At 37.8% G+C, this 13,819-nt stretch overlaps 1 protein-coding gene across 1 annotated transcript in view; it reads left to right on the plus strand.

The window, feature by feature from the left end:
• The window catches only part of syt1a (synaptotagmin Ia), a 43,782-nt gene extending 35,566 nt beyond the window's left edge, over nt 1-8,216 (plus strand). The window contains exons 7-8 of the mRNA XM_054624811.1: nt 4,724-4,857; nt 8,010-8,216. Of these exons, the coding sequence (XP_054480786.1) occupies nt 4,724-4,857; nt 8,010-8,216 (341 nt within the window). The remainder of the gene's footprint in view (nt 1-4,723; nt 4,858-8,009) is intronic.
• The last annotated feature ends 5,603 nt before the right edge of the window (nt 8,217-13,819 follow it).

Here is a 13,819-nt window from a genome sequence, read left to right on the forward strand (position 1 = left end):
GGAAAAATAATTGTCAATTTTGAATTTGTGTCTGTCTCAAATCAATGACCATTCTTTTCAATTACTAAGAATTTTGAGTGGTACATTTCCCTCAATTATCATTTAAACTGCAAATGTGGCGTGCAAGAACAGAAAGCTTGGCAGGCAAATGTGACCAGTATTCCTATTTTGAAATGGTTCTTTAAAATTGTCTTTTTTCCTGAAGCATAAATCCTACAGATCCCTTTTATAGACCCTCATTGCCCTTCACCATTTCTCAGCTTTTGTGACTTTCTTTAGACCTTTGTGAGTTTGATGAGACAGAGTTCTGCCTACGCAAGATTAGTTTGAATTAATCAGAAAAAATAACCAAGGACTTTCTATGAGTAATGAAAGCCACCCGTCGCTGATCAGACAAAGAAAACCTGCAGAAACTTCACTCATGCAGATAATCCAACGGGGGTAAATGTGACAGTAATGGCCACTGATTTGTGCGAGTTCAGTGCTGAAACACTACAGAATAACACTGAGAGTTGAAGATTGTAATTTGGGTCTGCAAGATTCACAAAGTTAAATCTTTTTGGTTTAAATGTTGGGTCTGAGACCCTGATTTGACAGATAAAATCAATGTTTTAAGGGCTCATATGTTGTTTGAAATGTAAAAACGATTGATAAGTAGCTGAGCGCAAACCAAGGTACTTTTGGATGTATTATGACAACACACATGCAACCCGCATGCACAGTTTTACTCCCCCCAGCACTCCAGCTCTTCTCAGCGGGAGAGTTATAATGGACACCCAGTCTATTAGGAGCCTGTTACCCTTTCACTCATGTCTCTGTCATCTATTTAGTATCCCTGCTTTTCTCCCTCTTACTCTGTTTGGTTTTCTCTTTATATACATGTCAGCTGAGCTGGACAAACCAGTCTCCAATCAGGTCCTTATCCCCCTAAATTGGATAAAAGATTAAGGGAGCTAAGCTTGTTCAGTACTTGCTTTTGCTAGAAATCCCACTCTATTTCCCCAGCTAAAAACAGAGAATTATTCATCTGCAACTCACACATCACAAAAGCATGAAACGTTATAAATACTTTTTGCATATGGGATCCAGAGATAAATACAGATTATCAGAGCGAGCAGTCTTTCAACAACTAATTACAGGCTCTGATTTCAAAGTCTCATTCCTTATTCTATCGATGCACAGCTCTGAGGTTCAGTAGTGAGGGAGAATGTTGTTAGCCTCAGGCGAGAGGCTACGTCATTAGCATCTCTGAGATTATTGCTGTTTGCTTTTGTCTTTCACAAGCAGTGTGTTGTCTTAAATGATAAATGACACAAAGTGTTTTTCATATTTTTTCCCCCTATAGCTTATATAGTCCCCATGATGGTGGGCCGATATCAGAGATCATTAAGCGTCATTATGTGGTCTTCGCATGTGGAACCAGAATTTTTCCACAATCTGGTCGACATTTTTCACACTGCAAAGCACTGCATTTGTTTTATGTGTTCATTTATTTTAGTTATAATAGTTAATTTATTACATTACATTACATTACAGTCATTTAGCAGACGCTTTTATCCAAAGCGACTTACAATCAGTAGTATATTACATATCATTCACCCATTCACACACTGATGACAGGCTACCATGCAAGGTGCCACCATCAGACTCTAACTAACATTCATCATCCAGTCCACACCGATGGCAAGCCTTCGGGAGCAACTTGGGGTTAGGACACATCGACTGCCGAAGCCGGGTATCGAACCACCGATCCTCTGATTGGAGAACTACCTTGCTCTCCACTACGGCTGTGGCGAGTTCAGCTCCGGAGTGGTTACCAGCCCCTACGTCTATTGCTGTTAACAAGGTTACGAGTCTTGTTCCCTAGCGTCTACGTAGGTTCCGGAGCTATAGTACCCGTAGCCTGGGTCAGGGGATGGTTTGCCCTTAAAAGGGATATTTTAAGGGGGTAGGGTTTGGGTTGGGGTCAGGGGATGGTTTGCCCTTAAAAGGGATCTTTTAAGTCTAAATCTTAAGGACTTCAGGTATGTGTCTTGGGTCCTTAAGCTAAATCTAAATCTTAAAGAATCTAACTCGCACAGCTAAATCGCAGTGGAGCTGAGTCTAAGACTGTCTCCCTTGTGAGTCTGCTAAGAAGACTTCCTGCAAGCACCCGAAGGGTGCTTCCAAGAAGCGAGTCCAAAAAGACTGTCTCTCAAGGAGTGGCTTCTGCTTTTATGCTGACTGCCGACAGGATGTCCTGCCCACACATAGCTTGTGGTCACATCACTTCCCGTCAACATCTTTTGCACTAATTTTTATTATATATGGTTATAACTTGAAGCGCTTGGCTGTGAATGCAGGCTGTGAGTACATATATAGTTATAAGCACAGTTACTTCTGATGTGGGTCATGAGTTCATGGTTGCGCTAGCACATTTACATTGAAAAGGTAATTCTTTCAGCAATATATAGTCTGTTTTTGTTGTTTTAAAGTGTTTCCTCACATTTATGTTATAATAAGTGATGATGAGCACAAAGTGTAGAAAACCACTGATCTGTGAGAGGCCAAGTGGAAGCCACCATGGCATTAAGAGGCTGATAGTCTTGTCAATCTACCATACGGCCAAAACATTCTCCTCTTTAAGTATACATATATCCGTAATGGGACAATAATCATAAAAATTGCCACCGATACATAGTTTCTTCCTGGTAAAATAAGTGAAAATAACTATTGAGACAATAATTTATTCTCAGAAGTGAACTTAAATACTGTGCTTTGACGGATGCATTACAAATGCATTTAAAAGCACTGTAAACATGTAACTCTAAATTAGCCTTTTCATGCATAATTGCACAATTTAAAACACGATTTTAAACCAGATAACTTGTATACATGGCCAAGAAATCCTCCATCTTTCTCTATTAATGCCTTGGTTACAGAAAACTGTTTTCCGGTTTACATGAAGAAATCTGATTACTGCATAAAGTCAACCGTAACCTAGTTTTATTTAGGATACGGAAGTAAAAGTCTGCATTCACATGGAATAAGGCATATGATAAACTGGATGTCATTTTAGTGGACGAGGGGAGAAAACACGTGCAATGGTGAAGGTAGACAGCCGTGCAATCCAAAATTTAAATATGATAACTTTTTGCCGTTCTCGACAACAGAATTTACAACCGAATATAATTAGCTTGCTCACACTGGAGAAAGTTGTTTAAGTTTGCAGCAGAATATTAAGAGAAAGCTGCATTTGATACAGTACGGTTTTTCTACCCCTCATCAATGATGTCTTTTCCTCATCTGTAATGTGTAAATTATTGTAGAACTTTTCATTTCCGACTTTCTAAATGAATACGGCCCAACCAACTGCAGCAATAGATTGTATTTAGTGAGGAGAAAATGTGAGCGAATAAGAAAATTGCATGACTGCAGTTATTATTGAATCCTCATTCTTCTTTTGAATCCTTTATATAAGCCTCTGAATATTACAGTGGAAGTTATTACATTCTTCGGCTGCCCATATTTTGGACTGATTAGGATCTCATTGTGCAGATTGAACAGCCTCACCTTGTCCCTTTTGATGGCCCAATTAAAGCCAAAAAAACATGGTATCTCTTTCACAATTTTGAAAAGGCAATTGCTGCCGGCCCTCTTGTCCGTTTTCCCTCTGAGCCCAAACAAAGTATTTATTCTCCTCTTCTCCAATTTATTTTTGATAACAATTTGTAGAATGTAAACAAATCAGGGGGAGTCGTGTCACATCATAAACCAAAGCGATGGGCGGCTTGCTGTTTTTCCGACACACACTGATTGCTAGAGAGTGGATGAGTGTGGATGAAGCAGACCACTTGGTTGCCACTTGAGATAGCATTCGGACAGATGAAAATGAGGCTCTTGAGTTGGGAAGGTTAACTGAGTGATGTAAACAAACAAGAATGTCATTGCAATGCTTTATTTATAAACATCATGAATATTTTTATATCAACAATGGGTAAAATGTTGCTTGTAGTGATTATCTCACAGAGAATAGTCCCCCCAAATGCAGTTACCCTCAGCTTTATGATGATTTCTTTTGTATTTTCAACTAATTGTTTGTTACGGCCTGCAGCAGGCAGCAAAAACCTCTAAAAAATACATTTTACTAGACCTTCCCAGAACAAAATGGCAGTCAGAAAAAGTTAACAACTAGTTGGTGAACATAGTGGAGCATTTATCAGCTAAAGAGCCAGAGATTTCCCTCAGGAGGTGGTGGAGACCAAAATCAGAGCTGAAAAGAGAGAGTGTATTCCATTCATCAGGTGGCCAGAAAAAGGACTTCAAATGAATGTTAATGTTGCTGTGTGTCTGCTGGATGTGTGAATAAGCAACTGTTTGCTGACACCTTCACCATATCAAAGTCATAAAATGTCAATGTCTTGTTTACAGCGTGTTCCACTGCGCAAAAGTTGCATAAAAAAACATTTAAAGCAGGATTAACTATTGATAAAGAACAGACAAATTAAGAAATAAAAAAGAGGGCTTTGGTAGACGAGTGGTGACAGCGCATGCCATATAACCGCTACATCCTGGGGTATATTCTGGCCTTGGGACCTTTGTTTCATGCCCCTCCCTCTCTCCACACTGTCTTCTATCATATAAACAACAAACTAATCTCACAAAAAAAGTGACTTCAAATGTTTTTCAAAGATGTAAAAATGTTTTAAAAGTTTAAATCTTATTCTTTACTTTGTCACTTCAGATCCATATGCCAAGATCCACCTGATGCAAAACGGCAAGAGGCTGAAGAAGAAGAAGACGACAATCAAGAAGAACACCCTCAACCCTTACTACAACGAGTCCTTTAGCTTTGAAGTCCCATTTGAACAAATCCAGGTACATTCTCATCAATTTACAGAGCTGTTTATAAAACATCCATTCTCATATCTCTGAAATCTCTTAAAGGTAATGTGCTTTACTGTAGAGACAAATTGTGCTGTAAGAACCAGCAAACATTTGGTATCACAGAAGTAATTGATAAGTGGAAGCTCATTTACCAAATAATCAGTTTAGAGGCTTTTCATCATAACAGAATAATCAAAAGCACCTCATTTTAAATCAGCCTCGGATTCGCAATTTGACAAGCCAATTGCTCGGTGGATGTTATTCTATGCACTTGTTATTGCCTGTAGCATTTATCTCAGTGCTATTTCTTGCATGTCTTACAGTGATTATTATGCACATCATGGTTTACATTGTAACCTAATGTATACAGCAGTATATCCAAGACAATCAAGCAGTAAAGCATTTATCTTTTTCCAGAACGTTAAAGGAGTGGATAATAAATGCACAAACTTTGCCAGAAAGGAAAAGCAATGAACTACATCATCTCTTCATGCAAAACAGTAATTGAGTCAAATTGATTAAACCTGTCACAGCTCACAAATCAGGGTTTGGGTCCATGAGCCTCATTTTCAATTTAAACTGTGTTGATCCCAATCAGCTTCATCCAAATCAAGCCCTTATTTAGTAGTGCTGATACCAGTATTACGGTTACATTTACATGTATTATCTCATCATTGAGAGTCAGGTTAAATAATTATGAGTGCCACTGATTATATCATAAACTTGTCATTGATTAGGTGTATTGAATGCTCTCCTGAAAACCAGGAAAACAACAACTGAGTTTAAAACATACTTGAATGACCTAATTGGACTGTGTGTAATCGGTCAAACACCAACTCCTAAAAAGAGGTCGTAGTAAATGTTTCACTGATGGACTCTTAGCTCTTTAGGCCTCTGGCTACGTTCCATCAGATTTTAAATAAAGACACTAAGAGCTGTGGTGACCTTTAATTAAATAATTACTCTCACAATATTACCTCAGTCTAATGTTGTAGGGGAAACAAATACAGCTCAATCTGATTTTTCCCACCCTGTACAACAAATTACTGCTTATATAAAGCTGCAAATTAACTGCTTTTATCTGCAGAGGTTTTTGTGGAATTTGAGTTAAACTTGACCTCAGGACTATTTGTCCAACTAATCTAAAGCTTTTAATTGTCTCAGAGATTGTGTGGGAATTACAATCAGTGCTTTTAATTGGTCTATTCCACTAACAGAATGTGTATTATTGACTGAGGCAGTTCCACATCATCCTTATTAAACATAAAAACAATTAGGTTTTTTTCAGAACTCAGTGACAGCATTTAGATTAATATGTTTTTATCACTTTTTCCCCATAAAGACAAATGACTTAACTATGAAACTTAAAATGTATACAAAGCAAATTCACAGTGCTAAGATAATGTATAAAATAAATTAAATGAAAAGTACAGTACATAAGAAACAAATACATTAACAAGTATTAAGATTTAGTAAAACTGAAAAAAGATTGGATGAAGTTCAGTATTTCAACACAACGTAGTTAATAGTGAGAATCTAAAGGAGCAGTGTGTAGAATTAAGTTGCATCTAGTTGTGAGGTTGCAGATTGCATCCAACTGATTACCCCTCTGCTAATTCCTCCCTTTCCAAGCGTGTTTGAGAACATCGTGACCTTCAGGTTACAAAAAGGCTCTCTCTAGAGACAGTGTTTGGTTTGTCCATTCTGGACTACGGTAGAAACAGGGCAGGGCAACATGTTGGACACCATGGAAGATGATGCTACCTCTGTAGATTTGAAGGGCTTATTCTAAGATAACGATCCTTCGTTTTAGATGATTATACACAAATGAAAACAGAGGCTGTGTCCGAAATCATTCACTTGTGTGCACTGACTGGCAACCCACGCTGTAGTCAGACACTAGCAAGATGCCCTAAGATATTGAGCTGATGGTGAATTCAATGATATGTGATTCAATTAGTTATTTGAAGGTGAGCTGTCCCTTTTAAGACCAACTAACCCCAACCAGCCATCCGGGAACCTTATTCAGTATTTCATTACATGACGTATTAGACATGCTCTTTAACAACAGTGGCTCTGAGCTCATGCAGGTGGCAGTATCCCCGTCTCAGTGTACCAGTGGATCGAAACTTAATCAGGGCTCTTTGTGCACTAATTCATATTCTCTGCCAGAGATTGATGCCCAGGTTACTCCTCTTTGCAGTGTCCCTTTGAATGAACACATGCCGAGGCTGAGTCTTAGACCTCTGAGTAATCAAACGTTCTGCTGTGTTTGGCTCTGAAAATAACTGAGGCCTGGTCTGGAGTATCAGTTACTGTTAATCAACATTAATGTCTGAAGGAGCACCTTATTATTTGCATTAATGTACTTCTTGAAGTAATAACCAGCAGAGCTTCATAAAGCTAAATGCACATATGCATATTGTCATTTTTCTGTTGTACAATGACGGATGTTTTAGTGCAAACCTTGCTTAGTTTATCAAGGCTTTTAAATAATCTGTTCTAACCACTCAGGTTCTTGGAATAAATGGAAAAAAGAAAAGACAAAAGACATTGCACAGACCATTTATATTGTGTTTTAGAGCATAGAGACCAGCCTGTATGATATATGACAGTGATATCTTTTTTACTACAGTTTATCAGACATTGTGATAATTGTGTAGGGGACCTTAAAATGTCTGTTGGAAATTGCTGCTCTTTTGACTTAATCCTGCTGGGTTTTTCCATGCTCTGATGCAGCACAGCTAATGCCTGTCAGCACAAATCTAATAAAAATAATAATAAACCAGCAATAAACCACTTTTCTAAACAGAAGTTACAAAGGGCTTTTCATCATAGAAAGAGAAATAAGAGACAGCCACATTAACAAGATAAAATACAGAATAAAAACAGTAAACATTTACGTCATACAATTATGACCAATATAATAATAGTCTGACCAATCTCACCAGAAGGTCTATTTAGTGTCCGTCTGCTTATCACAAAAACTTTCACCAGCAGATACTGACTTAACAAAGTGGAGTTTTAAAGCTTGACTAAAGCTAACAAAGCTGTTTAGAGATAAGCTTTAACCGTCCATATGCTGACGACACCTTGATTTACGTTCATGTTCTCTATGCTCTCCTCCTTTTCCCTTTCTACAGAAAGTGCAAGTTGTTATAACTGTTCTGGACTATGACAAGATCGGCAAGAACGATGCCATTGGCAAGGTCTTTGTGGGCCTCAACAGCTCGGGGACGGAGCTCCGCCACTGGTCCGACATGCTGGCCAACCCCAGGAGACCCATCGCCCAGTGGCACGTGCTGAAGCCAGAAGAAGAGGTGGATGCTCAGCTCTCCACCAAGAAATAGGCAGGGCCCTTTCAGCACCTGCCTTGTAGTACTCTTTAGCCAGTATGTGTAAATACCTCAGTGATATATGGGTCCATCCATGTTACCCCCCCCCCCCCCCCCCCCCCCCACCCCAATCTCATCCAGCTTTACCGCTCCTAATATCACAAACAGTCCTAATTGTTCAAACTTCCTGCGACCTCCCACCTTCTGCTTTTTTTCTATCAGATTCCCTACTTTCTTGCTTTCTCTTTTTTTTCATTCCTCTCTGATTTAACAGTTTTTGTTTTTCATCTCTGTGCCCTTAACCGCCCCAACCAAATGCCCCCTTCTTTTAAGCAATATGATCTGTATAGATAGCGCATGACTGAAAGAATTTATTGTACCACAGTTGTATATATAAGTATGCAGACAAAAATGATTTCTAGTTTATGTGTTTGTATGTTGTTACCTGTTTCCTAATCTGTGTATATCTTGATGTTTTTAATAAGATGTTCTATTTTAAATTATGTAAATGCAGATATAGAGGAAAGCCAATATTATATATCCCAGGATTTAAAAATTCTACCTTATTACCTTATTGCATTCCAGAAAAAAAGGAGAATTCCAACCTGCAAGACACTAGTGGAAATATATTCACATTGTAAAGGACAATGTCTGGCTTTAAGTTGAGCAGAGGATCATCACAGAAAAGACAGATGAATATATACACTCAAAACTCCATAATACAAGGCCATTAACTACTATGGTTCTGAGGGAAAAATGAAGCTGCTGGAAAATTATACAAGCACATGATTTCTTACAACTTTTTGTACTTATTTCTCAATCAGAGGACCTATATGTTTAGCTTGAGGAACACTGTTACTAGAAACAATAGTTAATGCAATCCAGTTGGCATTTATTTTATCAATATTTGGCAGAATAAGTGAAATAGGTCCTCGTTTTAAAGGCCATCGCTCACTTAAACTGGCTGGTTTTGTTTTTCAGAAATGGAAAATATTGCCTCCAAACAAAGCCTCATTCCTCAACTTTTAAGAAACAGACCCCATGTGAAAAAAGCACCAAGCTGTAGCCATTGTGTCCTTAACCTCGTTTAACAATATTTTGTTAACGGTTTACTTTAAACAGCCTTGTCGTTGTTGGAAGTATATCGCATTTAGGCCGGGGTCCGATCTTTGAGAGCGAGTAAAGACAAAAAAGTCGTGACTCTGGTTTTAAGAGGACTATTTTTTAGAGCAATTCAACGTCTTGACTATTTTTCGTAAACTGCATGATTTTTTTTACAATCTTTACTAAAGGCCGGGACGAGGGGGATATCTACTGACACCAGGGGCTGTCTCTTCTGATACGATCCCCTTGCCTTCAATCAAAGGAGAGGAAAGAAAAAAAAATAGTAATGTCTAAAAGTCGGGTCAGTGTATATTATTATATTGACGGAAGCAAAGCAAGTTCTAAACACTGCCATTTTCAGAGTTGACTTATGTAAAGATCCTCTCTTCATGCACACTCCCACTTGCTAGTGGTTGTAGCTTTGGTTTATTGGGAACAATGTCTTCGGCTGCAATGGTGCCCTGAATTGCAGTCTTTACTTTGCGTTGCCTTTACACAGTGACAATAGAGCTAGCCATGTTTTACTGCCAATTTTAACTTTTATGTGGCTGCTGTTTTGCACTGGATGTCTTTGAACTAGCTTGTTGACTTCTTTGAAAACCATTTTTAGACAATTGTTGGATAGGCTTTATTTCAGGACACCTGCAGGGGGAGCCAGAATCCACCTGCTCAATAGGCTTGACTTTAAAAAAAAATTGAAAGGAATGATGACAAATCACGTTTCAGCCAACAGCAGTTACATCAGTTTTGTTTTCTTGTTGGCACAGGAATACACCAAGAGAATGAGGAATAACCGTAAAGTTAATGGTCTACGTAGGCTCCATCATGTCCTTTACTACGGGTCCAATTAGCAAAGGAATAAGTTTTAATCCATGAAAACCATGAAGTCTCTTATCTTGGAGGAACCTCTTGCATATACTCGATGCTAGCTTCAGGAGGACTTTCTAAATGTTTTCAATGTTATTGTGTAGTTGATAGCACTATTATGAAAAAGCTACTTGTCATTCCATAGGAGTCTCTGAGGACTGCTTTGTGTATCACTGTGACTGCCGTGTGTGCTTAGAGATGTAGACTTATCAGTAGGTAGCGAAACCAGTTTGTTCTGTAGTGATGTTGTAGCGTTTACTGCCATTTTCCCTTCTACACACAGAGAAAGAGAGCGTGCGTGGCGTCACCAGACTGCACGCAGCAAAAAAAAAGGCAGAAAGACATTTTAACCGAGCGCGAGTGGGTCGTTTCACACAGCATTTTGTTGAGCACTGTGCAATACTTGTATGTTCATCCCATAGTGTTAACGTGGGTGGTGTTGCCCGAGAAGAAAACAAAGATTCTAACCCTTGTGGATGAGTCCAATCCAGAGAGATGTTTCTCCTTTCCAGTGAAATGGTTAGGACACAGCACACGTACATTCAGCATACAGGTTGGAGCTTGACACCTTTTCGACCCCTGTTTTAGGGTTCCCTCCCTTTCTCGCAGGTTCGTTTTCTCTTCTTGTACACAGTTCCAGCATCAGAAGTTTCAGGGAGTATTAGTTAAATACCAAACAAGATTCTACATTGAAATATCCCCTTATAATGCCATGTATATATTTACATATTTGTGTCAAAAAATGTATATCTAGAATAAATTCAGCTGCAAATATCATTTGATCCATCTATTGTCCATATACTATGATTCATCTTCATTGTTTCATTTTCATTAAGGATTTTTTTTATTTGTTAACTTCCCTATTGATTCAAAAAACCCTTTTATATTTGAGATGAAAACTCTGAATGTACAGTATGGACTGTGTTGGTGTAGATTTCTTTAACCGTGAGATAGATGTACTTTGCACTTTTTGTTGTAAAAAAAAAAACAATGTCCCTTTGTTTATATTTTTTCAACTAGTAGGAATTTATTTCATAACCCTTTGAGGTAAAATCTCCCCTGTCTGATTGCATTCCGAAATCATTGAATATACTTTAATACAGCTGCACTCCCAGTCCCTCTTCAACCGAGGGATTATTTTATTTGACATGTTTTACATGTAGATTCATGAATTCCAGTACAGCTTCAGATTTAAATGAAAACAATGGAATAAAGTACAAGGTAAAGGCTTTATAAAAATGGCCTTAAGAAATCTGATATTTACACAAAAGGTTGTACTTATGGAATATCCGATCAAAGCTGAAAGAAAATCTGAATTACAACAGAAATAAATATATATAAAGGCATCAGGGAATTCAGTAACAGGCAGCATTGCAGAACCCATCGGATTGCGATGTGTGGGGGGAAAAAACCCAAAGCCATTACCTGCACCAAATGCTCCTCTTATTGTGATTTCCTACCAAAGTATGCTTGCATAATCAAACCCAAAATTATCCTCTTGTTAAAAAAAAACGAAAAACCTTATCAAGCTCTCTGTGTGACAAAGAACTAAAAATTCCCTCCAGTGGCTCCGACAAAAAGCCACACTGACCTTTCAAAAACAAAGCTGTGTAAAGTATTAGAATCTGATGCTGTAGAAAGATCCTAGTTGCCTTTGTGTATATCAACTGCCTGCTTGAGTATTTTGTGTGTGGAAATTTTCTCTGTAATCTCGTAGAACTGTTTGGGGTGTTTTTTCCTGCCATATCGCTCGCGGTGACGGCGAGCCGCTGACAGTTATATTTGCTGTGTATACCTTCATTTTTGACGAGGTGTTTTACAGTTTTGTTTCACTTTGTGTAGTGATTCACTCTGTGGAGTTTTCTGACTGTTGTTATATAACTTCATATACACAAATGATCAATAAAAATGTTTTATTTCCTGTTGATACAGAAGCTTATCATGTCGTATTTTCAGTTAATTATAGCTTTAATAACAAAATCAACCTGTATTACTTTCACTACAGTGTTAGTATTGATTGGCAGAAGAAGTATGAGTCACTGCTCCTGCACAAAACCTCCCATCACATCTAGAAGAAGTGTCTGCGTGACAAATTCCACTTTTAATGATGATGTTTGCCTGTAAACACTTTGTCGTGGCTGTGAATCATCCATACCAGCCCGTTAACAAGGTCACTACTGCCATCTAAAGGACACAAAGGAGCATGCCACAGTGTATGAGCACAACAATGACAAAAATCCATTTTGCTCTATGCACAGATCGATTTCTATTAGTGAATATTCACTGATGTCAACCAGAGCCAGAAAACAGGGACAGGTTTGTCCTCCCACCAAATGGATGATGTCACATTGATGTGAGGCTCAGTCGAGAGTGAATTCAATGATGAGAGCACCCTGGCGCTGTACGATTATAGATTGTAGTCTGCTGTCTTTAAATTAAGCTCATTTGGGTGTTTAAGGCAAAACTCATCAGGAAATAATGTTATAAAACCCCTCAAAGTCCAGTTTCCTTCCTTTTTATGTAGTTTAAAAATGTATCATATATTAATATATTCTTTGTCAGTTTCTTTGTCAAAGCTACATTTTGTTTGGTTTATACTGTGTGAAATATTAAAACCCAGGACTTCATGTTTTCATACTGCAGCACAGAATATATTGCATAATTTTCACACTTTTCACATTTGTCAAAAGTTAGTCTGACAAATTTGGTTTCTCTGGAATGGATTTGAATAGAGTTCTGTGGGTTTGAACAAAAATGTGGCTGCACAGACTGAGTTTATACCAATTATCCTGCCAGTGGGAGTGAAGAGGCTTATGTAGTAGAGATCAAAATTATGCCTGAGAAAGTAAAGTCAGTAAAGTTCTTTAGGAAATCATATATTTTGTTCAGTTTCTCACTCTCTGGCACTGATTTGGGGTCTAAATGGTGTCACATCATTGAAATCTAAAATATGCCAAGCTCTAGCATCAAATTTCAAAACAACAGTTTGCAATTATTTTGCCAATGTGAGACATTATTTTAAACATATGCTTAAAATGTATGAGGAATGTTTCAAGATCTATGATAAACCTTTTTGACCCTGTATAGAGGTAAAAAAGTATAGTGTATATAGTCACACAAAAAAACAACCTGGACAGATGCACGTAACAGGTAGGTAACCTTAAAAACAAGAAGCAATAACGAAGCATCAAAATAATAAAAGCTATGTACTTTCTGACATACATAAAAATAATTGGCATTTTTGTGCAGTAATCTGCCCCTTATGTCAGGCCTAGTAATACTCCTCATGCACTTGTTTTTATGCCAACTATTCAGTGGACTTTTATTCTAAAAAAGTTCAGGCGTTTCCTTTATATCATTTTATGTATTTATTTAATAGTTTTATTTTGGAAATCAGGCCTGTAAGGCGGAAGTGACGATTCAGCACCAGCCTCGACAAGTTAGCTGGCGTTAGACGTTATCATACCGGAAGTTGTGTTTATCAATTAAAAAATGTGAGGGTTTTGTTATTGTCTAAGGGTGAAAAAAAATGACAAACTGTATCTTATTTGTTATTAAATATATAATTTGGTAAAATTGACTTGCTGGGTGTAATTCAAATAAACATTAGTTAAAATAAACGAACTAATGCTTTTATTTTCTAAACC

This window comes from Anoplopoma fimbria, chromosome 23, assembly GCF_027596085.1.
Source record: "Anoplopoma fimbria isolate UVic2021 breed Golden Eagle Sablefish chromosome 23, Afim_UVic_2022, whole genome shotgun sequence".
Taxonomy (NCBI): domain Eukaryota; kingdom Metazoa; phylum Chordata; class Actinopteri; order Perciformes; family Anoplopomatidae; genus Anoplopoma; species Anoplopoma fimbria.